This window comes from Sesamum indicum, linkage group LG10, assembly GCF_026168435.1.
Source record: "Sesamum indicum cultivar Baizhima isolate 11 linkage group LG10, ASM2616843v1, whole genome shotgun sequence".
NCBI classification, from domain to species: domain Eukaryota; kingdom Viridiplantae; phylum Streptophyta; class Magnoliopsida; order Lamiales; family Pedaliaceae; genus Sesamum; species Sesamum indicum.
Window position 1 is genome coordinate 7,112,999 of NC_142666.1, and position 26,002 is coordinate 7,139,000.

At 35.1% G+C, this 26,002-nt stretch overlaps 1 protein-coding gene across 2 annotated transcripts; it reads left to right on the forward strand.

Annotated features, from left to right (window-relative positions):
• The first annotated feature begins 887 nt into the window (after positions 1 to 887).
• PNG1 (peptide-N-glycanase 1) lies at positions 888 to 17,233 on the forward strand. Of its 2 annotated transcripts, XM_011093651.3 has the most exons (17): positions 894 to 1,088; positions 1,180 to 1,233; positions 1,824 to 1,991; positions 2,669 to 2,767; positions 3,054 to 3,140; positions 5,978 to 6,060; positions 6,846 to 6,959; positions 12,374 to 12,428; positions 12,495 to 12,581; positions 13,032 to 13,087; positions 13,184 to 13,243; positions 13,390 to 13,477; positions 13,574 to 14,329; positions 14,431 to 14,491; positions 15,483 to 15,585; positions 16,492 to 16,626; positions 16,705 to 17,233. In XM_011093651.3, the coding sequence occupies exons 1-17, from the start codon at positions 1,011 to 1,013 to the stop codon at positions 16,799 to 16,801; spliced, it is 2,181 nt and encodes a 726-aa protein (XP_011091953.2). In that variant the 5' UTR covers positions 894 to 1,010; the 3' UTR covers positions 16,802 to 17,233. The 2 variants fall into 2 exon arrangements, 1 of the variants encoding a protein (XP_011091953.2); XR_016067809.1 differs by lacking the exons at positions 16,492 to 16,626; positions 16,705 to 17,233 and having other exon boundaries at positions 888 to 1,088; positions 14,423 to 14,491; positions 15,483 to 15,526.
• The last annotated feature ends 8,769 nt before the right edge of the window (positions 17,234 to 26,002 follow it).

Genomic DNA, 26,002 nt, shown 5'->3' on the forward strand with positions numbered 1-26,002 from the left:
TATTTCGAATGGATTGAAGAATTACCTTAAAGATAATAGAATGTATCTAGACACATTCTTGTTTATCTATTCAAAGTATATAAATATATTTTGTATGTGATTATTAGGGCAATAATTCATTACATAGTACAACACAAAAACCTTCCTCTTCCATCACCAAATTCGCCCGCCCCCTGCATTATTCTTGAAGTATAAGTTTTTCTTTGATCTTATAGAAATAAAATAGGGGTAAAATGCTTTTAACCCCATTTGTATCTAATTTGACAATGCTAAGGATAAATGCCTTTTTGGTCCTCAAATGTAATTACTAATGCGATTTTGGTTTTCAAAGTAATTTTAGTTCTCAAACTTTTACTTTTTTTTGGTATTTTTGGTCATTTCATTAACTTTACTGTTAAATTTAACAAAAATTCATTTAAAATAGAAAAACTTAACATAATGTTTGGTTTTGCTTTTAACTTGTTTTGGGGTATTTTGTGGAGATAGAGAGAGAAAAACAAAGATAAATAAGTATAAGTTAGAGATAGTGTGTATGTTTGGATTTGTTTTTTAAGATAATATAAAATAAATATGAGTATGTTTGATGTTGGGTAGTGGAGGCGAAAAGTACTTTCCATTATCAAATCATTTCTCTTTTATATATGTTTATATGTATATGTATGAAAATATATATTTATATGTATATGTATATGTATGAAAATATATATGTATACTTTTTAGACAAAAAATAATCAAAATAATGTTTCAGAACAATAAAAAATATTCCTAAAATTGGCAAAATAAAACAAGACAAACATAATGTATATTTTGGCCTATCTCAAAGATGGGCCAAAATCAAAACCAAACATAGTGTAATATTTTCCTTTTATTTTATGGTGTTTTAGGTTGTAATAAACCCATCACTTTGTTTTCTCTAGATTCTTACCAGAAACATATAAATCAGATATTAGAACTGCTGTTTCTGGGGTGGCAGAAGAGTACAGTAGAAGAAGAGAAAAGAATCGGCGAAAATGGTGGCTCGAAAATTCATCGTTGAACACGGCGGCTCCGCCTTCGACCTCGAATATGACACAGATGATGGCTTTGAAGTTCTCTACACTTAGCTCTACCCTTTTCTCTCTCTCTCTCTCTTATCATCGTTCTCAATCAATTCTCCGCTTTGTTTTGGTTGCTTTTCAGGTGTTGCAGTACCAGCTCTTCTCTCTGACCTCCATTCCTCCTGATCAACAAAAGGTCTCTTCTCTAAACCTTTTTACCCATTATTATTTTGTTTTTTTTTATGCAAGGTATGTTTATTTTGATCATTCTGCTGGATCAAAGAACAAAGAGGATTCTGTATATATCTTGTGTTGCATATTTCTTCCAGCATTTGTTTATCTCAAAATGTTTATATGTTCATTCTGCCTGGTCAAAGAACAATTTTGTGTGTTATTCGGCGCTCTGCCGTCTATACCCGGTGTTTGGTGATTTCAATAGCAATGACCAATTAGGAAAAATATTTTAAAGGATTAGTACACATGTTTTTAGTACATCACATTAATCAAGTGTTAGATTTTCCTAAAAACTGTAGGATGCATACAAATTTCTTGATTGCATTCCCTTTTGGTATCATTAGCAGTTACCCGAGTTGGGCTTAATGTCATTTGGCATTTGGCTCGATATCATTTGCACCAGTGCATGGACTCATCATGATTTGTGCTGGTGAATGGATTGTTTAATTCATGAGTACAAAAACTATTTAAATGATTCATATTCTAATGTGAGCATGAGTAGATAATGTTCTGCTTGAATTTAGTGGTGGGAGTTTTGATATGTAACTACAGATATTGGGAGGTGACGAAAATCGCATGTTACTGGATGATTCTGATCTCAACTTGATTTCTGAAAAGTTACGGGTGGTGTTAATTGATGAGGATGAAAAAGCCAAAGAAATGGAAACAACTACAGCTGATCTCATGACATCCGATGAAGAATTAGCTCGAATACTGCAGGTTTTTCTTTTAATTTTAAGTTGCTTCTTTGTATGTTTCTTTGCTTTGCTTGATCTAATCAATTTGTCAGCAAAATATGTCATAGTCATGTAAGTGGTGATTCACTGACAAACGCAGTTGAAGATAGTCTTAATAGGATTTAGAATATGAATTGCTACAGGATAGATTATATGAGGTTTGGGAAAGGAAAAAAGTAAAAATTGTCTGCCAATCTTATTTTAGATTAGCAGGTAACTTTTTCTCTACATGATTGTGGACCAGGTCTTTGGAAATACTAGATTCCTAGGCATATTTTTTAAAAGTTTTTCAACATATTTTTTACCACTGACTGAGGTTGAGTTAAAGTTTTAATCTCAAGCCATTTTCTTTTGAAGAAAAATACTAATTGTTGAGGGCCTGTGACAGTGTTGCACATGAAGTATAAGGTGGATAACAAGAATGTACTGAGCTGGAGGTTTTGGAGAAAGATTTCAACCCATACATTAGTTGCATTATATTCATTTCAAACTAGTAGCTGGTTTTATTTCCACTGTACCGTGGGGGGAAGTCATATTGGAAGTAATTCTGTGATTTTTAGATTCTGAATTTAACTCTATTAGCTAGAATCTAGATGAACATAAAGTTGTTCTATTTTTCTTATGTTGGATAATACTAAGGATATTCTGGCCTTGTTTTAGGCAGAAGAAGAAGCATTGATGATGCAACAGTTTGTAACAAGTGAAAATAGAGAGCAAGTTGAGCAGAGGATTCGACCTTATGTTGATCAAGTCTTAATGGTAATGATTTAGAATGTTTCATTTTCCTAATTTGGTCCTTGATTTCGTACAAGTTTATGGATCCTTGCTTATGTCTTTAATGCTGAGAAGAGAACAACGAGTGTCTCAAATTAAATGCTGAGGCAATGGTTCTAACTTATCATGTTAACCGGATTAGGACTTGAAATGCTTATGTGATTTGTTGGCATCTCTGGAATGTGAATAGTGGATAAAACTTTTAATTTCGGTATTCTCTTGAAGAAGATGGAAACACATTTGTTATTGTTGTTACATGGTGGTGGAACAGTACGAAGATCCACATCGACAGGAGGCAGCTCGAAAGACAGTACTGGTGGAAAAGCTTGAGGAAAAAGCAATGGTGGCATTGGCTAGGGTAAACGCTGCAATCTTCAACATCCAAGTCTATTCTTTTGACAAACCAAGTTCACAAACTACCTAGTTATGTGAATCAAATTCTTAATATCTTGTTTAAAACAAAAAGAGTTCGTATATCTTTGCATTTTGAACTATGACAAATGTTTTAGTTAGCTTTCACGAAATAATTCATCTTATCAAGTCATCAACTCTTACTACCTAAGAAGAGCTTGGAATTTTTGTTTTTCAAATTTTCTGGACTACAAATTTCTTTTTCTTAAACACTAGGTAAATCAACATTCCTTTCATCATATAACTATGTTTTTAGTACAGTAAAAACTCAAATTTGAAAGAACAACACCACTCAACCTGCACTGTTTGATTTGTCAAGTCTCTTCCAGTCACTTAGATCAATGCAGATGAACATAATGAGATTACATCTTATCGGCCCATGTGGTACGGCCCCTTGATTTATTAAGTGTTCAGAATGCAGTGCTGTTTATAGATCTTTGAGAATTACATATGGAAATACCAAATTTCCATGCCAAATCATTTGTTTTTGCTTCAACTTAACTTTCTCTCATACTATGAATGGGTGAGATCAAGATGGCACTAAATTTAGCTTATACTCATAATTTTGAACTCTTGAGAAAGTTTAAATCTTTATATTCTTCCCATTCATCCATAACGAATTTACCTTTTTGATTGGCATAGAGTTGCTTTGCAAAAAGTGAAATTTTGAGTATCCTTAGTGTTGTAGATTTAACTGTTGTTACATCAGTAATGTAAGTGAACGGGTACTTGTGGAAAGAATATTTTTTTTTAGGAAATGAAATATTACTTGTGGACTTCTCATAAAGAATCTAAGAGCATTCGGTTTAAGATAGACAGAGTATGATTTCTGTAAAGCTTAACTATATATTTAAGTGGACTCTTGGTTTTCTGTAAGTTTAATTATATATTGTCTCCGCAAAAATGGATTAGTTATGAGATGAAAGGAAGAGTTTTAGTAGGGGAAGAAAATCTAAGTAAATGACAAAGACTCCACAGGTACATAAAAAGCAGTTAGAACGAAAGGATTAGATAGAAAATAAATAAATCATCCCCTCCAGCTGATGATGAACAAGCAGAACTAAATCACATCATACTTCTGCTACTTTACCCGATTAAGATAAATAAACACATTTCTCTATCATGAAAACTAATTATGTAATGTTACTAGGATACGCATGGACTTCTATTCAAATACATGGAGATAGAGTCTTTAATAGTCATAAAGAATCTCAACCATACCTATCGATGATATGACAATGCTCAAAATAATGTATTTGGAATTTAATTGGGTACCATGACACACACATCAAGGGATAAACCCTTATGGGAGAATCTGTGTTGGAAGTCAAAGTTTCTCTTGGTAAAGAGAATTAATAGAGAAATCGAGTATTACTTGTGAGTTGGTCACTGCTTATATTTTTGCTTGAAGCATCTTTAAATGAAAACTGGGATTACTTATGGCAGCTTCTGTTAGATACCAAGGTCTCTCACGTGCTTATATACTCAGACTTGACAAGAAAGAGAATTGGTCTCTGTAAACAAAATAATATTTCCTGCTGGGTTAACATTTTTCCTTTTATTATTTCCTTCATGAGCTTCTTTTAAAAAGAAGTGAACATGTCAACGGTTTAGGAGAGATCTCTCACGGAGAAGTTATCAGGTTGATTAAATACCATCTGGGGAACTATTAATTTCTTCTTATCATTAGAAGTGGGGTCTTAGACTCTTATGTAGGCCAGTGTCTGCTAACCAGCTATTCTGATGAAATTAGTCAATGTATTATAGATAGGTGAATTTTTCTGAAATGGATGATTGTGAGGCCTGATCTAGGCTGGAATGACCATGGAGAAGGTGAGGTGGCAATGGGATGTAAGAGTGTTCACTCTTTAATTTTTCAGTCAGTGTTGATAATGTTTAAGCTATCTTTCTTGTTTTCACGTGTGAAGATGAGAGTGTCGTGAATGATCTGTTTGTACATTTATCTCCATCATATTGATGGGATATCCAAAAGGGGCTGAGTTTTTCTTGCGCACCCCTTATGGGCAGTGGTCACGACTTATTAATGTTGGAGACAGGTTTTGTGATTGATAATAATGAGCAAAGAAGTTAAAATATTTATGAAATCAGTCTGGGCAGGGCTGCAAACGTTTTGTTTGATGTTGTAGAAAGTAGAACGGGTCTGAAAGTAGTATTTACTTTTGATACTTTTAATTAGTCAGAATGAGGGAAATAAAGTTTTCCATTGCTGGCTCTATGGAGGTCAGTTGCTCTTATGAAAGTATCATCCCTGGATAGGTATTATCTGGTCAGGGAGCTATTATCTCTTGATAACCTTAAAATAGAGGAAGAGTTGTGCTGGATAGGTACTGATATGGGGTAGTGATGCTACTGGGTAAGGCTGCAGATTGGCAAAACAAAGAAACAAAGATTTTCTTCCACATTTGCTTTTATCATTCTCATTTCCCCTATTAATTGGGATTCCTGTACAGATATGGAAGGACGACACCTATTTGGTTCGAAAGAACAGATCTTTTAGTTTACAGGACTGAGTGCTTCACATATTCTTGATAAGAGCAATGTTACTCTTGGGTTGGTCCTCTTCTTTATATTTTCATATTTAATTTCGGCCTGATGTACATCCTACTATCATGGCAGATGATTATTGTGAGAATGATGATCTGAAAATTCAGAAAAGACACAGAACATGTTGCTATAAGATCCAAATTATATATTTTTTTCTCCTTTTGTTTGTATTATTTTCATGCCAATTGGCATTTCTCACAGTTTTCTGCTTTGAATTAGGAGGGAAATCTCAAACCAGCGAAAGATGAACTTGATCATGCATTCCTGTTGCAATTGCTTCTCTGGTTTAAGCAGTCATTCAGGTCCAAATCCACCATGTTTTGGTTAATTATGAATGAGCATTTGCTTAAATCTTTCTAGAAGACTATTATATTCTTTAATGCTTTTGCAATGCAATTTATTGTCCACACAATTGTTCTTTGATGAACATATGTATTTGGAATGGAAGATTCATCTTTTGCAGCACAATATCCTACCTGCTTAATGGAAAAATTTTAGCAAATAATTTATGAAAGAATAGCATATAATCTCTTATATGCCTGTTAGGTCAACTCAGCAATTATAGAGTGCTGTCTGGTAATGGTTGCCATATTGAGAAAGATGATATTGATGCTTGAACTATTTTTGTTTGAGACACAATATATCAACAACATCATAAGTATTGAAGAAGAAAATGAGTAAAAACTTGTATATATAGGGAGGTTAGTGCTGCATAGGAAAACAAACGACCAAGAAGAAAGGTAGAAAATTGCAATTGTCTTCAAGTTTCTTACCTGGGAAATTGTCTCTGATTAGATGATAATCATTTGAGAAATGCAGTCGTTGCCTCTGTGCATGCTTTAATCTCGATGTGTGAGCTAGTGCTTCTCCTGATTGTACTTATAAGAGGAAGTCTGTTTAATAGATTTGCTGAGAACGAAAATACCTTTTGCAGAACATCCATAATAGTAATAGGAAAATGCATACTTGGGGGAAAATTTCTTTCTTATTTATTCTTTGTTAATATTACTCATCTACTTTCTATGGTATCTGAGCTTCGGTAACTGACAAGCAAAAATATGTGGACATTCCACGTTCATGGCCTTAGGTGGGTGAATGCACCTCCTTGTGATAGTTGCAATAATGACACAATCAATCAGGGCATGGGAGTTGCAAATCATTCAGAATCACTTTATGGGGCATCTCGCGTTGAACTTTACTGGTACAGTTTACTGCTAAGTTTTACAGTTGTTTTATCTTTTATCAACTGTTGTACTTTGTCTTTGGCATTTGGTAAGTTCCTTCTGCAACTCGCTATTTCATTGCTAATACACAATGACTTTTGTTATTTCTTCTTACTAAGCTTTGAGTAGCACGAGCTTGGTGAATGACACGGATGCACTACAAAGCTTAATGAATCTTACTTGGTGTCAGTTAATTGTAACCTTCACTAATCAAGATGATTTTACACAAGCCTCACATGTTTTCTGACATATGCATGCTCTGATTTTCCATCAAAATTTACATTCTCATATGCAGCACACAACATCGATGTTTACTGAGATGATTAATTTTACTACTATCCATGGGAACTGGAATATACTTTGTATCTGAGTAAACATGGAGGCAATATGAAGAATGCGTGAAACGAGCACGAATCTCTGTCTCATAAAAATTTGATGGTGATGATGCCCTTGTTCAAAGTTGTGGTATCCATGATTTTATCAGTTGTATTGATATATATATATATATATATGTATAATTAGAAGACGTGGACAAATGATGTAATTAGTAAAATTATAGAATAATATAAATGTCAGAAAATGGTACTTACTGTTACATATAAAAACTCTTATTTTATCAAACATTGATAAATTAATCATAAAGTTATACTGGCTTAAGGGATTAAGACGTAAAAATCAAACAAATTCTAGAATCACATAATCCTTTATAGTTTTTCAATAAGATGATTCACGTGACAAGAAGAAAATAGCTACTTTACGCTTTTTGCATATCCAACTCTTGTTGTACGCTTCTTGACTGACTCATCTTGAGTTGTTAAAATACACATAGACTTGGGGACGTTGTAAGGCCAACACCAAGTTATATTTAACTTCAATTTCAGATGTCAAATATTAGATTCCTATATTTATTAGTTACTTGAAATGTATTTTATATAGCCCAAGAATACATACATAATCAAAAGAAAATTGATTCTGTTTTGGGGCTCAAAATGATCTCCATCATCACTCCTATAATAAGCATGTGGAGATATTATATGTAGTGACAACTTTCCATGGCCGATTACCAAATTCTGCATAAAATTCTCATTATGGATTTTTTTCTTACCATGGCTCTAGGATGGAAAAACATCATTTTCAGTAGAAAATTCTGTTTGTACGGGCAGGAATGAATGTTCTCAATTTAACAGCGGTAACCATGGTTGGTTTGTATCATGAGTTGCAGAGTAAATGTTATTGCCTTCAAATTGTGACATGCCATGACTTGGCTAGCTTTCTTTATGCCTTCTTCTGACTCCCCCGTCGTCATCGTCTTCGTATCATCAGCTTCACCATATCATCATCTGTAGTTTTTTTGCACTATCCTTGTGATTGCTTGAAGTAGGTAAAATTTGTTCATCCTTTCCGTTCAATGAGATTTTTGCACTCTTTCCCTTGAACAGTACTTGTTCAGCATTTTTTTGGATGAAATTCGGTTGCCTTTTTCTTTGTATGATTTCTTAATTGACCAATGAGACAACTGAAAAGAGGTCCATCATCTTCATCATTGTTTACACTTTCATCACCTGTCCCTTCAGTATGTTGAATGCTTTTGTGTAACCACTTTACATTTGCAACAACTGCATCTTTATTTCCCATGTTGAGTCATCCAACATGTGATCATGAAAAATATGGTTCAAACTAATTGAGTTATAATGTACATAGAGTTTTTTACTCTTGCGTAGTTTTGAATTATGAAAAAATTGCAGAATCTGGTATAAATCAATGGTCAAGTGCTCCAATTTCTTTCAACCTTGATATGCCACATGTTTGAAAGAGAACTTGAACAACTATCTTTTGAAGGTTGGGTGCTTCATTGTCATTATTATACCATAACTGAGCTAAAATCTGAAAAGTTGATTTAAAGATCATGCGTATCAATCAAAAAAGAATGTGTAGAAATAATTAAAAAGATTTTTAAATTGAGTTGACACCTGAAAGCGAGTTAAATACTTCAGTCTTACAACTGGAGTTCCAATTTTCTCAAGGTATCAACAAAAAGTTCCATTTATAATTGGTATATACATATATATATGCATACTTAATTTCCTTAGGATCACCAAAGATTTTATGTATCATATCAAAATTAACTGAAAAGAAAAACTAATCATACTAAAAGATGTAACAAACTTGTACCTCATTGATTGTATTAGATCGTACAGCTAAGCTTGGTAAAACCGGATAGGTGATCAAATATTGAAGGAATGAGCTGAAGAAAAAGTTAAGAAACAAACATCAAAGGCACTCGAAGTTGATTTACCAAAATAATACCTTATATTAGTGCAAGAAAAATAGCGGATATGGACACCTATTAATAATCCCAAGCACTCCTCCCACTTTGTCACTTGCTTTATTGCTATAGTTGCAAAAGAATCTACCTCTTATTATCATCTCATACACCTTTATAGCTTCATATTACATAATTGCCTTATAGCAAATCTCGTGATACGTCTCCAAAATATTTTTATCTTTAGATAAATTTTGATTAGATTCACAACCTTGTTGCCATCGTATACAAAACTAGCCATTCATTTATCTCGCTAATATTTGCTGCGTACAGTGAGCAAAACAAACACCTTCTTTTCTGTATATTAGCGCTTCCCTGCATGGTTGAAAGATCTTTTATTGTCTATCACAACATGTAAAACATTGCCTCCACTTTCTTCTACCACTTAATCCATAAGACAAGAACTGGAGATTGCACTTTTTTGTTTGTTTATACAATCAATGGAGATTGACAAATTCTGCTTCTGTCACAATAAATCGTGAAATTTATGACATGTCTTGTTCTGGTGCCTTATCTATTGTGCAATGAAAGGTGCCCATTTAAATTTTATAGTGTCATACTTCTTAAGTTCCTTAACCACTTCATTCAAGTTCATACCACTAATTTTATAACCAAAAGACTCTTCAACCCTAGGTTCCACCTCTGCAAGGATCAAGTATTGATTACATATAGAGATCTTGTAAAGCATTAAAAATAGAGAACTTGGGCACAACTATACCTACTTTTTTTGCATTCATTTTACACATTTTTTTGTGCATTTCAATATTTTATTTCATCCGAAAAGTTCGTGGAACTGAATGTTTTATTCCTGGAGTTGACCCTTTAAAGATTCTCTGTGTGACTATAGATCAACAAGAACTTAAATTAGTAGTTCGCAAAATATTTTCATAGGTTCTTCAAAAAACAAACTAGTTTAATTTGGAATATGTACTAGGGTTACGAAATACTCCTCTGTTAGCATTTTGATTTCTTTCTTCTTCAATGTGTGCCATGTAATCATCTGCATGAGGTGCTTTGCTCTACTGCTGACATGTCCAGGTCGTGGACATCTTCTTCATCATCTCCTACTATTAATATGAACATCAATTTTCTAGATCTTCCTCTCCCACCTAACAGCAAGGAGTAGCATGTTTCAACCCAATATACAGCTTTAGAGCCATTAGTTGCATGTACCATTATTCAACAAAAACCATTTAGTAATATTTCATAAGCACTAAATATATATTAAAGCTCCTAACATTATATACCACCTTATTGAGTTGATTATCTTCAATTTTTTATGATTTTGTTAGACTATTGAGCTATTAGGGGGAAAAAGATATGGTCGTTACGTAAATGCTAGTTTAAATTCAAGATTCAATTTGTCAAAATGATATAATTGAAGATGAAATGTGCATTTGCGTTTCTGTAGTGTAGATAAAATCGTGGTTTATTAAAAAATAAACAAATATAATAGAAAATTGAAAACTATGACTAATTTGCAGTTTTGCACTTAAAACAAACAGTATAAGAGTATCTTGTTTATACTTGGTATTTCGACTAGGAAGTAGTGTGACAACCTATCTCCACTACCTCCACACATCCAGTGTAGAATTCCATGTCAAAAGCTGTACGCAATGCACAGAACTCGGAATTATCACACAACCTTGGACTGTAGCACTAAAACTTTTATTTGTTATCTCCAGATAATGGGTATAGAGATGTCCCTTCACTACAACAGAAACAAGAAAAGTGAAAAGACTATAGGATAAAACGGCCACATAACAATAAAAATCTCAAGTAGACACATATCTCGCCAGCCTTACTGATGTTGTGAATGATGAATAGCTATCACAAGACACATTGCACTCAGAATTAATGAATTTCTCTCTGAACCGTCATCTGGTGGAAACAAGCTCAAGATGGGCAGTGATGTACTTTGAAACTATGACTAAAATTATGATTTCACTGATGTTGCTTAGATTTTGCAGATGAAGTCATTGGATAAGAAAATTCTAGGGCGGAATTCTTAGTTGTATTGCAAAAGATCAATTACAAATCTTTGTTGTGAGTGCACAAAAATTACACTTAGAAAAAGCAATCAAAGAGTACTGCATAAAGAAAAGCTGCAAAGAGGCAAATGTGTCTTGGGGTTTGTTCAAAAAAGAATTAGTAACTATTTGTCATCATGCAAAGATGTGCTTCTTCTTGCTCTTCCTTACTAATAAAGCAGGAATTGAACTGAGATTTGTAAAGGCTGCAAATAAAGGAGAATGGAGGAATCGTGAGGGTTAACATGTCATATGTCTGTTAAAATGAAAAGGTCAGAAATCTTGAAAGCCAGTACATCAAACAACTATAATACAGCTGGATGTCAAATAATATGATGTGGTTCATTGTTTTTGCTCTGCCTAATTTGTGAAGTCTTGCCTGTTCTTCCGTCTGCTGTCTGCCATATCTTCCATGAGCTGAATGTGATAGAGTGTCCATGTTTTAGAGAGAGAGAGAGAGAGAGGAGAAGAGAGTACAACCTTTTCCAGTCATCCTTATTTACCCCAAGATATCTCATGCTCACTGGACAAATGTTTGTTTTCAATCAACAGTTCCAAATGTACAAATGATATATATGACCGTTCAATGTTAAATCCAGAGTTCATTGCTGCATAGGTGGCTCTAAAGTGCTCTAGGTGTTGACTGAAGGATTTGATTGAAAATTTTACCAACTCTAAAGTGCTCGTGGTCACTGGACGATCGTGTGATTCCCACCAACAGTTCCAAAAGCATAGACGATATATATGACCACTCGATATCAAAATCAGAGTTCTTTCTACACAGGTTCTAAAGTGCTCTAGCTCTTGACGGAAGGATTTGTTTTGAATAGTTTTACGGACTCTCAAATGGTTGGGGATTGCTCTGTTTTCTCCTTCTGGGGTTTTTTTATGTGCGAAGCATCCACAACAAACTTTTGTCAATGATGAAGCTGCTACTATTCTTTATTTTTTCAGATTTCTTCCTCCGCTCACAAAGAAAGGGTAATGTTTGATATTGGACAAAATTTCACTTATTTGACACCATTTCCAACTTCTGCAGCTGCAAGTCATGCTCAAATGTAACCCGCTTCCCTAGATACAATGACCCACTGAAGGTATGATATTTCATGGGGCTGAAAAGGTTCTGAATCTTTAATTTGTTAACACATTTTTCTTTTCAGCTTCTGGAAACAAGAAAGGGCCGCTGTGGGGAGTGGGCTAATTGCTTCACACTATACTGTCGAGCTTTTGGCTATGAATCTCGGTTGGTATGTCCCTTTTGTAAAGATTCCTTGTTGTCTTCTGGATAAGAGTGTTTTCTTTTTTATGGGTGTAAACATTTGTTGATGTAATGATTGAAATATGTAGAAGATATCTACACATATATGATTATATATAAAATATAATAACTAGATATATGAAAGTTATGGCTTTTCTAAAATATTTGGAGTGAAGGGAGGATTCCTCTTGGGTGAATTCTATCTGAAAAAGCTTTACCAAATTTGGTTTGGTTGCTTGAGAATGAAAAAGTTTTCCGAGGTATGGAACCTAATATTACCTCAAATTTTTCATATTTCATAATCTCCATTGAACTTTATGTAAATTTTGTAAATTTTCCGAGTTTTCTTTGGGCACTGTGTTATGTCAAGTTCTTTGTTCTGACAAACTGTCGGAAGAGATTGCTAAAATGCTTCTAATGTTCTCTTAATCATTTCTAGATCTTGGACTTCACGGATCATGTTTGGACAGAGTGCTTCTCACCATATCTGGGAAGGTAAAATTTAACCCATTGCTGCTACTTCAATTTACAATTTATGCCCACACTATTCAAGCATCAGAATGTTCTATTCATGGGATAAACAATATGCAGATGGATGCATCTTGATCCTTGTGAAGGAATACATGATAATCCCCTCCTGTATGAGAAAGGGTAAGTATCTTGACTGACAGCAGTATCTTTCAATAAAATCTTCATGATCTTGGATTATACGACATGCTGTTTAATGATTTGTATTACCAATCGTATATAAATGTGATTGTCGCCATCTTAACTTGATTTTTAATTTTTCTTTGCAGCTGGAAAAAAAATTTGGACTATGTAATTGCTGTATCTAGAGATGGAGTTTGTGATGTCACTAAACGTTACACAAGAAAGTGGCATGAGGTACTACTATTTTAAGCTTCTGATTTAGCACTACTCTTCCCTTTACGTTTGAAACCCTACTTGTAAATTTAGACTTCAGAGATATTTTTATTGCAGGTTTTGTCTAGACGAGTCATAACTACTGAGCCTGCCTTGGCGAGTATACTTTCTGATATCACAAGAGAATGTCGTAAAAACTTCGTCTCTGAGATGCTCTTAAAGCTTGATGAACGAGACAAGAGTGAGGTGGAAGAGCTTGAGAGGAACTTGTTTTCTAGAGATGATGCTGCAATCTCACTTCCTGGAAGACAAAGTGGGAATAAAGAATGGCGCATATCAAGATCAGAATTTGGTTCTGACAACCATTGTTCTATAAGTTCTTCATCTTGTCCAGTTCGCAGATGTGTAGATGAGCATGTAACAAAAATATATGATGCATTTTTTCCTGTCATTAATCAATTTGTTGAGCAAACATATGATAAATATAGAGCAACAGAAGTTCTTGAGAACTTCAAGAGGATTTTGATCAGTCTAAGGAATTCTCCTTTCAAAACTAGGAGAACTACCATAAATGCTGTGTCAACTGATTTGTTGTCCAGTAAGATGCTTCCCGCTTTTGGACAACTGTTTGATGCCCTCTCGTTAAAGACTGAGATTGGCGTTGATGGGACAACTGATATATGCCTAGCTTCAGACCCTGTAAAAACGTCCTTGGCACTCCCTGTTGTCTTTCATGCGCTTGATGACTTGATCCATAATCTGAACAAGTGTGAGAAGTTGAACAAAGAAACTCCATCTTGGCCACTTCTGAAGTTAAATAGAATATGTTGTGGTTTTGTGCTTGGAAGCGGCGAGGAGCTTCCTTTTGGAATAGTAAGGAGCTTTTAACTGTACTCTTTGATTTCGGTTTCTACAATTCTGTTCCCAACAATATTTGTTTTTGTGTTTTTTTATTGTTGTTTGGAGTAAATCAGGTCACGTCTGCTTTCGATGGAACTCGGATGTCAAAGTGGGAAGAACCAAATGGTGCTACAGGTATTTGAAGCATTCTCTTGATATCCTTGGATAGATGGAATCTTTTTCTCTAAACATTTTCCTCTAACTTTCTAGGCTATAAAATATTAAGTGGGGTGCTGGGGGGATTTTGCTATCTTCAAAATGGCCTTATTTTTATGTTTTTTAAAATAGCATTGGGGACTGAGTTTCCACTGGTCAGTCCATGATACAAACATAGCCACTTTATGTTGTAATATATGTTTGGATGAGAATTTGGTGGTACTGTCCTTGAATTGAAAATTATTGTGTGAGAGAATAAAGTCAACCATATCAAGATGGATAGTAGTAACATCTAATTGAATACATATTGTGGAATCTGTAGACAATGACTTTATGATCGCTGTTGTTGAACTCTTTCAACACAAGTAATTTGAAGGGTGGGAACTATCTTAATGATGGATCAAATACGTCTTGCTGTGTTTCATAATACAATTGTTTATATTTAAAATTTGACCTTTATTTAAATGAAGTTCAAACTCGATAAACAAACCTTAAAAATTGCATGTGACTTGAAAAGGAGATTGGGTTCCATCTCATTCATAACATAAATGACGAATTTGTGTTGGAACTTCTCTGTTTGCTTAATTATCCAGCTTAGGATATTCTGTTTGACGAGGGACTTTCTAAAATTCATGAAAAATAAGGGGTGTGATCCATCATACTCTTAATGAACTGCCACCCTTCTATTTGGGCTCATATTTCCATTTCCAGATACAAACTTCTGCAAAGTCATTTGTCTAAGATTCCAGATGATATTGTTTGCTAAGCTTAATGCTCTGGATTTAAGAATGTTATATAAGGTTGTCCTCCCTACACTCTGCCCTATGTCAAAGAAGGTAGACCCACATGCCCATAGAATGTCAGATTGGTATATACTTGTTTCACCGACTCAACTTACACACATCATCTAACGATGAAGTTTTGACTGAATATATATACATTATATAACAGAGAAGTTTGGTTTTTGTAGGATGTTGGATCATTTATAAGGTGTCTGATAACCGGATGTATGAGCTAGTTTCTTATGAATTAATGTCAGCCAATGATGCTCCAGAGAGAGATCCAATAGACTGGTATGGTATTTCTGAATTCTTTTAATGCTTCCGGTTGTGTGTTCTGTGCTACTTCTAGCAACATGCATGTGGATAAATTGTGACATTTGCATTTTTCTGATTTTTTGCCAGTGTGGTATTCTTGTTCTTTCCTTTTCGTTTTGTGGGTGAGAATGTCAAAGGGATGTCATTTCTGATCAGAAGACTTAGAAGAGGCAATACAGCTGGTAGCTTAGGAAAGAGAGAAAGTTAACATAAGCATGCATTTGAATAGATGACCATCTCATTATTCTTCTGGGGTCATGTTCTTTTATATTAGTTCCATATTCTAGCCCTACAAATATTTCTTAGTTTGAATGGTCCAGAGCATGAGGAGCAGAAACAGCAGTAGAAGCCATGTTAACTCTATATTGTCGGACATTGTGGCAGGCCTTTTGATTGTAAGATATAATGCAATGTTTGAGGGAGTTATGGTTGCCCCAGAATTCGATGAGTTGCTTCCAGTCAAAAAATTCAATTTAATTGAGCAATTTTTTTTTCCCCAATAATTGTTTTAGGTGGGTGGCTTTTCCTTGATTTCAATAACATTAATTTGCGTGCTGTCTTGTACTTTTGCCAATTGTTGTGCGAAGAGTTGGGAATTTCTGAAGAATCGTGTCCTCTGCTTGCTCCTCCACAAGGGCATTGCTGAAAACTGTCAAACGGATTAAGGGGCACAAAAAATGCCCTACACATCATCTAGGGGTATTGCATAAATACACACTCTACAGAATGAAAAACTATTTTTTGTCTTTGTTATGGTCATCACTCTATAAAATACTTGTAACATGTGTCTGTCTATGTGTATACATATATGTGTTATGTGCTTGTATTTTTATATCAAATTTCTTTGGAAGAATGTTAAGTGGTGAGTCATTATTCCCATAGGATCATTGAAGGAAGTGAAGATGGAGGCTCCAGTTGGCGTATTTTGGATAAGCAAACTTCTCAGAAATTTGACAAACGCTTCCAGCGAAAAACATTTGCAGTCAAGTCTCCATCATTTTTGGCCAATGCGTTCAGGTAAAAGTTCACTCCTAGAAGCTTGCATCATGATGCACTGATGATTTAATCAATTTTCATAAATTACAATAACTGCAGGTTTAGGTTTCTAGCAGTCAGAGATGTAATATCAAATTCACGGTTTCAAATAGGTAGCATCGACCTTTATGCCAAGACAGATGGTCTCCAAGTATGAACTACAGCTTATTGCTTTTCCATCAGAAACCAAAGAATTCCAAGGAACCAAATTTCCTGCTTGGCATGCTTGTTTCGTTGGTGTCTGTATTGCAGCCTTAAACACAATTTTATTTCCAGTAGTTCTCTGCTCGAGGAAACAATTTATTCCCTACGGGGTGCATTTCCATGAGGTGGAGGATGCTGGTGGTTTTAGTTTAACCACCAACTCGTTCAGGAACTTGTTTGTGGCTGACTCGGATATCGATGTCCACCTCATTCTCACTGCTATTGCTTGTTTGTATTCTCTACCTGTACAAGGGAAGAGTAGAAAGATTTAAAACAGTGTTGTGATGTTGCCAATAGATTCTGCAGTTTGCAGTTGTGGACTTGTATGTAGATTGCTGCACTTTGAACCTTCTGAGTGATATATAATTTACAAGATCTTTGATCATTTGTTCCCCTGTCCAAGAGTAGATATCCTTTGTGGTTTCATAATAGGAAACTAGTACATAACAAAGTTCTTCTATAAGTCAGGTCCTAGAGAATGTTTGGCTGAGTTTATTGAAACATTAATATATACAATAGATTTTCTGACAAAGTGATAATAATTGTTTTAATTGATCAATAGACCATTGTGCTTTAATTCAAGAAATTCAACTTATGATTTCTATAGATTGGTGAAGTGTATTTCTCAGCAAATTTTCTCAAGAAATCATTTCAGGTTAAGGTGATTGATCGATTCTTATTCTTTGGAACAATTTTTCACCAATCTAAGGCACTGCATACCTCAACTTTTGTTCATAAATGCATTCAATTATGCCTAAAGCTTTTTCTATGTTTCTCATCCATTCTTCTGCTTCTATAGGATCAGTTATACTTGCAAATAGCTTTGTACCATGTCTCTCTACTACTTCACAATTATTAGCAATGACTACATCTTGTGGTTGCGGTTGTAGGTGTGGAGCCATCCCTTGTATAGATTTTAGGAATTGTTGCATAAAAAAGTATTTATATATGGTTGTGAGATGTTTCTATTTTGGGCTTTTAATATCTGACATTTAGATGCATGATCATGACCCTGTACATACTTTAATGACTCATTTGGGCCAATAGTGTTTTCACTTGACTCTTCCATCATCCATGAAATGCACACATGTAATTATATTCATAATACATACATATATATTTTATGTATAATACAACAATTCAACCAATACTTCCTAGAGAATGTAATATGTGCCATAATATAATTGAATATAGCACCCTCCTAACGGCACTACAACAACATATCACCTAAGTATCACACTTTAAATAAATCATGTCATATATATGCAAATATTTCAGTAATTGTTGAATGTACACCTAATAATAGTCAAAACAATCACAATAAACTTCCCATCTACAAGATTATATGTATGTATATATATATATACCAAATACAACAAAATAAAATTTTCATAATTAGTTCACATGCCATCCTCATTTTTATTATTCATATTTATATATCCCTGAAATGTGATTTCTATTTTAATTGGCTAGTGAGAAGAAAATTGCATACTGGCCCAACCTGACTGGAATGCAAATCTCGGACCTAACATTCGATGAGTAGGGACAACAAGATCTATACCTGAAAAATATGAGTAGAGGAATGAGCTTGAAACTTAGTAAGTAAACCGAGACTACCTATACATGTAAATTAAATATAGTTTAGACAAGACAAAGCAAGCAACATATATAAATATAATCAATTTATTTCCAATACGATTAACCTTATTTCATAATGCAATTATCACATGATAAAGACAATCAATTAAACTCCTCTTTTCCTATTTTGCTTACAAGAGGGTAATATAGTGTGTTTTTTCCAGCAACTCAACCTCAGTTTTCATTAGTTAATGTTTTAGTGAAACCTCGTGACATGCTGCACAGGCTCATCAATATTGTCTCGTATTATAGTTCTTTCGTTTTGCATCAAAACTCTTTCGTTTTGCATAATAGCTCTTTTTATTACGCATTGTAGCTATTTTCATTTTATTTTGCCACACAGGCTGTTCAAGATGGTCAAAGGATATTCATATAATACTTATGTAGTTTTTTTACCATCGCTCCATGTCTACATACTGCCGTTATTATAAGCAACTACTCATGTAAAAGCGCATGTCAACACATTTTTATTTGCAAGTACTAACGACATATCATTCTATTGGAAAAGGTGACCAAAAAATCAATTGGACTGGTTGTTTTCTATTTATGGCCGGGGGGACTACATGAGTGGGGAGGAAAGCAAGCCTTATTATTTCAAGGCATAAAAAGAGAGAAGAGAGAAGAGAGAAGAGAGATAAAACCAAGGGGCATGCAGGCCCACCCAATAGAAATTAAAAAGATCCATACATATGGTTATGGGCTCCATGATCATCTCATGTTAATCCAACTAACATCTAAGCATAATAGTTCTGAATAATCACGCTTAACACATATAAAACATACCATGCATTATATTACCTATGATATTCAATATTATAAAATTAAAATTATATATAGATAACACATGTTTAAAAATGTAATTAAATGGATAATAAAATATGTGCATTCAATGCACAAAATATACCAATTAATTAAGCAATTTAATTAAAAAATCCAATTTATTTCAAAAATTAAATTAGCAAAGTTAATTATTTAAGAAAATATGCTGAAATCCAGAAAATCCAATTTTTTTGAAAAAACAGTTAAAAAACGGCCCAGCCGTTCAGCTGCCCCGCCGCTATTGGCACAGATGGCTGTGCGCGCGCACTGTGCTTGCCTTGCGCAACCCTGCTCACGCACTGACAAGGCTACATAGGCTCTCACCTACCGTACACTGCCCTACAGCGCGTTGCGCTTGCCTCGCGTACGCCTGCTCATGCGCTGGCAAGGTTGCGCAGGCTCTCGCGTGTGTGCACACTGCCATGCAGCGCGCTGCTACAACAGTTTTTCAATTTTTTTTGTTTTTGCACATTAAACTGAAATATAATCCTATATTTACAGAAAATCCTTTTTCTTAAATACACTAAATGTCTAAAATAATTGCAAAATTAAACAAGTTAATTCTAACATAGAATCACCAAAATTTAAGCAATAGAATCAAGCTTTAAAAGCCGGTAAGCATGTTCTTCATGCTTATCAAATAAAGAATACAGAAAATCTATAGCCATACATTGAACCGGGCTCTGGTATCACTTGAAGAGAAGCGGATTGGCCCAGGAGTGCGCGAGTGGAATTGCCAGAAAAATGAAAGAAGTGATAATAATTAAAGCAAAATAAAAAACTAATTTCTACAACCAAGCAAGGGATGAACCCTTCGTGTTCTTCGGGGTTCAATGTAGTATGTGAATTAAAATAAAACAACAACATTCCAACATATAATGCTATAGATTAAAAACAAAAGAGATGCGGTATTTAAACGAAACCTTACCTCTTTCCTTTTTCGTTTGAACAGGCGATGCACGTTTGACCCCTTGTTCACCCTAGGTTCCAACATAGGAGCCCTCTAGAAAAGATCCACACCACACCATGGCAAGATGGTTTTGATCTCTTTGCTAGAAGAAATCAAAATTGGAAGAAATGATCAAAGAGAACTACACTATCAATTAGTGTATTCGCTTCATAAAAAATTCTCTACAGCTCTACACTTGATCCTAGATCAATTAGAGTTGGAGAATTAGAGGGATGCGAGGGAGATAAAGAGAGAGGGGCCGAGAGCTTCAAGCTTGGAGAGGAATGGAGTGTGTGTTCTCTACACTTTTTACTATATGTTGTCATCATGTGAATAATGAAGAACACACATATATATGCTTTGTATGGGAAGGTAGAAATGTGTCTACATACATGCCACCTACCTACAAGGCAACCTCCATCCTGTATGGTATGATCCAATCATGTTATATAAAGGAGGGCTCCAAATATGGTCAAGTTCGCAATTTTCAAAAGAGCAATTTGACTAACCCTCCTTTCAATAATAGAAGTAAACTCTATTGCTAGTGGGCCTTAGTTTAGTGGACTAGATTTTATTTTAATTAAATTAAAATAATTTCAAGGCATGTGAATTTAATTAAATCCAATTTCATAAATCCAAACTAAATTAAACTCAATGCCATTTAATCCGATTAAAGACATGTGTCCAATTCTCTCTAATTAGTAAATCTAATTTAATTAAGATAAATCTAATTAAATTAATTCAATTAATTTAATATTGGGGCATGCATCCAATGGATCATCCCGCGGGTAAATAATTCAATTCTTTATATTTTTTAATATTAATTTCAAATTAATTCCTTGTTCTTCCATGGTGATTTGTGTGTGACTCTTTAGGTTCATCTTTCAACTAGACTTGGGCTAGTATCCAACACTATCAATTAAGTAAATCAAATCAAATTAATAGTTCCTGATCTACCATTTATCAAGAGAGCCCGCTACATTGTTGGCCGTCTAGCAACGATTCATGGTACTAGAGATCAGGTGAATATCCGTGTGAACATTTAGGCTCCCAATTTCATACGGGTACGGTCTTTCCGTCTCTTATTCTAGAGGAATGGAATTTAGTGCCAGTTCTCATCCTGGACTAGGCATCTATTCTTTAATACTTGAGACCGCATTTCGCTTAATTGCTCGACATAGAAAATCATTTCCTATTCAATCAATCACTGTAGCTACAGATTTTATGAGACGTAAATGCATCTCTAAGTGCATAGGAGATACCCCTGTCACATACTGACAGGAAATGGATCCTCTTCTTGGAACCCACCGTCTTCACTATACATTCTAACTGCACTGGACAAGGTTTATAATGATCATAATTGTGACACAATCACCTCTCATGCAAATCCAAGATATAGCCCTCTTGTGTATGTGACTGCCATGGTTCCTCAATTCTGATGACTACTTCCATAATATCGGAGCTGGGGATTGAAGTCATACCGACCAAGCCTCCTAGGTTTCTATATGACGATCCCCGAGAGTTAGTTCAATCAGTGGTCCACCTTGTCAGCCAACCCACTAAAATTGCATAGTCATCCAACATCTGTAGTCGATGAAACACGATACTCATTCACTGAATGCAATACTCAGTGCAAGTCTCAATAGGATTCTTAATGCCTAATCTTAAGGTTCTTGACCTGGAACATTTCAAACCAACCCTCAGAATTTGGTTTCATAGTCACCACCCAACCCGCAGCCCAACCACATGGGTTATCAAAATGGTCTGTGGACATTTGTTGTGACATTAAAGGATTGCTTAACGCAATTGGTAAGCACAAAACACACATATACCAAAGATGAATACTTTCCATACTCGTCGGGGAAATATTAATTGAATAAAGATTGCTTAAATAGTTCCCAGAATTGTCAATCCCAGTTGATTATTTCGTCACCTCTTCCAACAAATATTAGATGAGCTACTCAAGAATCAGTCGAGGGACTCATTAGAAAACTCAAGCTGTTCAAGACTAAGTCATTGTTGATTCATGAGAAAACTTAAGTTGTTCAAGACTCAGTTGCGTCTAATTGATGAGAAAGCTTAGATGTATTTGACATTCCCTACATCTTTGCCATAAGCAACACAAAAATATTGGTTCGGTGTGCTGGACCTGATGTTGTGTATGCTATGGGCATGACACAACGTATATCACAAATACACTGATGATATAGTGGACAGTTGTCAAAAGAAATCTTTAATACTTGAATAAGGATTAAAGTGGTGTTCCTGACACACTAATTATGGAGAGTTTATTTTGAAAGGCTAAGTGATACTAGCTTCCAACTTCAAGTGAATAATGGATAAAAGTATATGCATGTTTGGAGTTGATGGTGAGCATGGTACCCTGAAAGGATTTCAAGCAGATGTCCCATCTTAAAGGCCGAATATGGCATGAGTTTAACAAGTAGATCTTGGAAAGTGGTTTAGATCGATAAAAAAACAGCATCCATTGGATGGATGTGGTGCCTAGCACGACCAAGCCGGTTGTAACCTTGAAGGAATGACAAGGCTAAGGAGAAAGCCTTTGGACCCGAGATCTCATTACAAGATCCACAAAAATTCTTAGATAACAATCATCTACAAGTAGCGATAGCGAAAAAAAATACACGATTGGACCATGTAGCTCCAGCAAAAAATAAAGTAGACTTATGAAACTGAGTCAGTATCGTAGATTATTCATATTCAGAAGGTTTTCAGTGACATGGGTAATTGGCGTAGTAATCAAATGGGAGATTGTTGAAAAGGTGACCAAATTAGATGTTTGTCATTCGTCAATCTTTGTCAAATAATATTGGATTGATGAATATAGTAAGAAGTCATCAAGTTGGCAGTATTTTCTTTGTGCTTACCGTTGATATTGAATGGAGTTTCAATGTCATAATGAAATGCCCCCAGAGCAAAAGGTTAAACCCGTGGAGTTGGGCTGCGCATAGGTTTGGCAGCTATAGAACCAACTCTTGAGGGTCGGTCTGGAATGTTCTAAGTTGAAGACTTCCAATACAGGACATCGAGGGACATATAGAGACTTGCACTAACTATAGTTGTCTATACAATTTTAGTGGGTTAGTTGGCAAGATAGTCGACTGACTGAACTGACTTACGGGAAACATCGTATGAAATCCTCTTAAGGCTTGGACGGTAAGACTGGAATTCACGATTTCAATAGTATGGGATTAGTACTCGGACTTGAGGAATCATAGCAGTCGCGTGCATATGAAGACTGTGTCTTGGAGATGGCGAGAGGTGATTGTGTCGTAAGGCGTGGTCATCATAAGCCTTATCCAGTGTAGTTGGGGTATGTGGCGAGGATGGTGGATTCCAAGAGAGGATACGTCCCCTGTCAGTATGTGACAGTGAGTTCTCCTATGCTCTTTGAGATGGTTTGAATTCTAAAAGTCTTTGGCCGAAGTGATTGGTCGATCAAAGATGGTTTCCTAGATCAGATCGGTAGAGTAAAGGCGTCTTGAGTTTCAAACAGAGTTGCCTAGTCAAGAAAGGAACCAACATCCAATTCCATGCCCAGGATTAAGGCCGGGAGATGGTTGACAGTAGGACTATACTCATATGAACTTGGAGCCTAAATGTTCACACCATTATTCACCTAGTCACCAGTGCCATGGACTGTTGCTAGACGGTCACTCATGGTAACAGATTATTTTCGATTATGAAATAATAAAAAATAACTAATTAAATTGGGTTTTATTAATTACCTTAGTCACATATGCCCAAGTCTAGCTAAAAGTGAATATAAAGATTCACACACCTATCACTAGAATGTGATGGAATTGATTTGGAATTAGTTTTGGAAGAAAGAGATAAAATTAATTTTTAGAGAATTTAAATGATTGAATAATTTGTATAAGAAAAATCTATGGTTGGATTTTTTCAAAGATTAATTAATTTTGAGATTGACCTTTTAAGTTAATTTGATTAACTTAATTGGGCTCGAGTTAATTTATAAATTAAGAGAGAGAGTAGGCTTGGGTCTTTTAATTGGATTAAAAGACATGAATTTATTAAGGGGAATTGGATTTAATTTAAGTGCGTTGGACCTTGGCTTGATTTATTTAATCAAGGCCTAGTCCATTTAAACTAAGGCTTGATTTATTTAATCAAGGCCTAGTCCATTTAAACTAAGTCCACGACCTAGTTTGACATAGTTTAGGTCAAAAGAGAAGATGACTTCTTTTAGGGGGGTTTTTGGACGACTGATGGCTTAAAATAAGTCCAAAAATTCAGCTGTAGGTTGAGGATAGGATGAGATCAAGTGTATACAAGAGACTAAGTCTTTATTATATAAATATAGGGAAAAAGAAACTTTAGTACATTAACTTTGTCCCAGTTCAAATTTGGTATACTAACTTTGGCAATATCAATTTTAGTACACTATCTTTCAAATTCGCGTAGATCTGGTCCATCAGCTTATTTTATGACCTTTTTACCCTTTCAAAGGAAATAGCTAGATAATTCATTTTCATGCTCTTAAAACGGCCCAACATGCTTCCGAAATATATTAAGACCCCATAAATTCATACCTTGCTTTGACTGCTCTGTTTTTTAGTATTCTAAGTTCTCGATTTTACGAACTTCTTCTAACCACACTACCGCAGTAGATGGTTTGCAGGAACTTGGCTCATTCAGTAACAAAACAGCACAACCCTATTTCATTTCCTACCTTAGGGCGTAAAAGGGACTCCAATACAGGGACTTAATAGAATTTTGGATAAACAGGTTGAACAGAAGCCTATCTTTTATTGAAAAAATATAGAGAATATTACATGGATATTATTCCTCCGTTGGAGGAGACAATTGTTTTGCAGAGGACTTGACTTGTTGGGGAAACCCCCATAAACTAAAAGATTAAAATGCTACAAAAGACTTAGCATTTCTAATGCTATGAAGAGTAGGAGAAGTTTCCTGAGGATCCCCCTCTGCTTCACTGCATTTTTATTTATAGGCATCCGCGGACTTCAAATTCGGAATCCAACTTGTTTTTTGATGACGTCATTGCTTCCTTCATCATCTTGTCTTTTTTTAATGACGTCACTGCTTTCGTGATTGCCTCTTCCTTTCCAGCTATTGGTCATAATGGCTTGTCGGCCATGTGACTTCCAGTTGTCTTTCCTGCTTTGCTGACTGTTGGCTTTTGTCGTTTTCTATGGACAATCTTATCCTCTCGATTTTTTACATCGTTTAATTTTTACTTCTTTTGGTAAAAATTTTTCTCTTTCCCTTGTCTTGGTCCGGTTTGATTTTATTTTACGTGACCTGAATCTTTGTCCCGAACAGGGGCTTTTCTTATTTTTCGTAGCAAGGGCACAAATGGTTATACCATTGCCCAACATGCAACATGTTGCACGTCTTCATCCTTGTGGCTTCGATCGTTGGTAGCTTATTTTCCCAAATTAACATCCTCTTTATCTCGAATAAGCTTTCTGCGAACTCAGTGCTTTTTCCTGTCATGGAATTTAACAAGAGCGATCTATTCACTTTAATAGAGAAGATTTTGAACGGATACTTGACTTTGTCCATCTCCGTGAGACAGACCCATAATCCCCAAGCTCTTTTGGTAGAGATATTGTCTTCAGTAATGGTCGATACCAGGGGAGCTTCGCCTGAGGTGGCTTTGATTTTGTCGAAAATCACCATGTCTGGCCTCTGTAATTTCATGAAATGAAATGCTGGATGAGACCTCTTTCCTGTCGTTTC

What these genes read in the sequence shown, in the direction of transcription:
- PNG1 (XM_011093651.3), top strand. Translation starts at nt 1,011, where the DNA reads ATGGTGGCTCGAAAATTCATCGTTGAACACGGCGGCTCCGCCTTCGAC. An exon ending in ACACAGATGATGGCTTTGAA is followed by an intron (nt 1,089 to 1,179) that starts GTTCTCTACACT and finishes GTTGCTTTTCAG; the next exon opens with GTGTTGCAGTACCAGCTCTT. An exon ending in AGGAGCTTCCTTTTGGAATA is followed by an intron (nt 14,330 to 14,430) that starts GTAAGGAGCTTT and finishes GGAGTAAATCAG; the next exon opens with GTCACGTCTGCTTTCGATGG.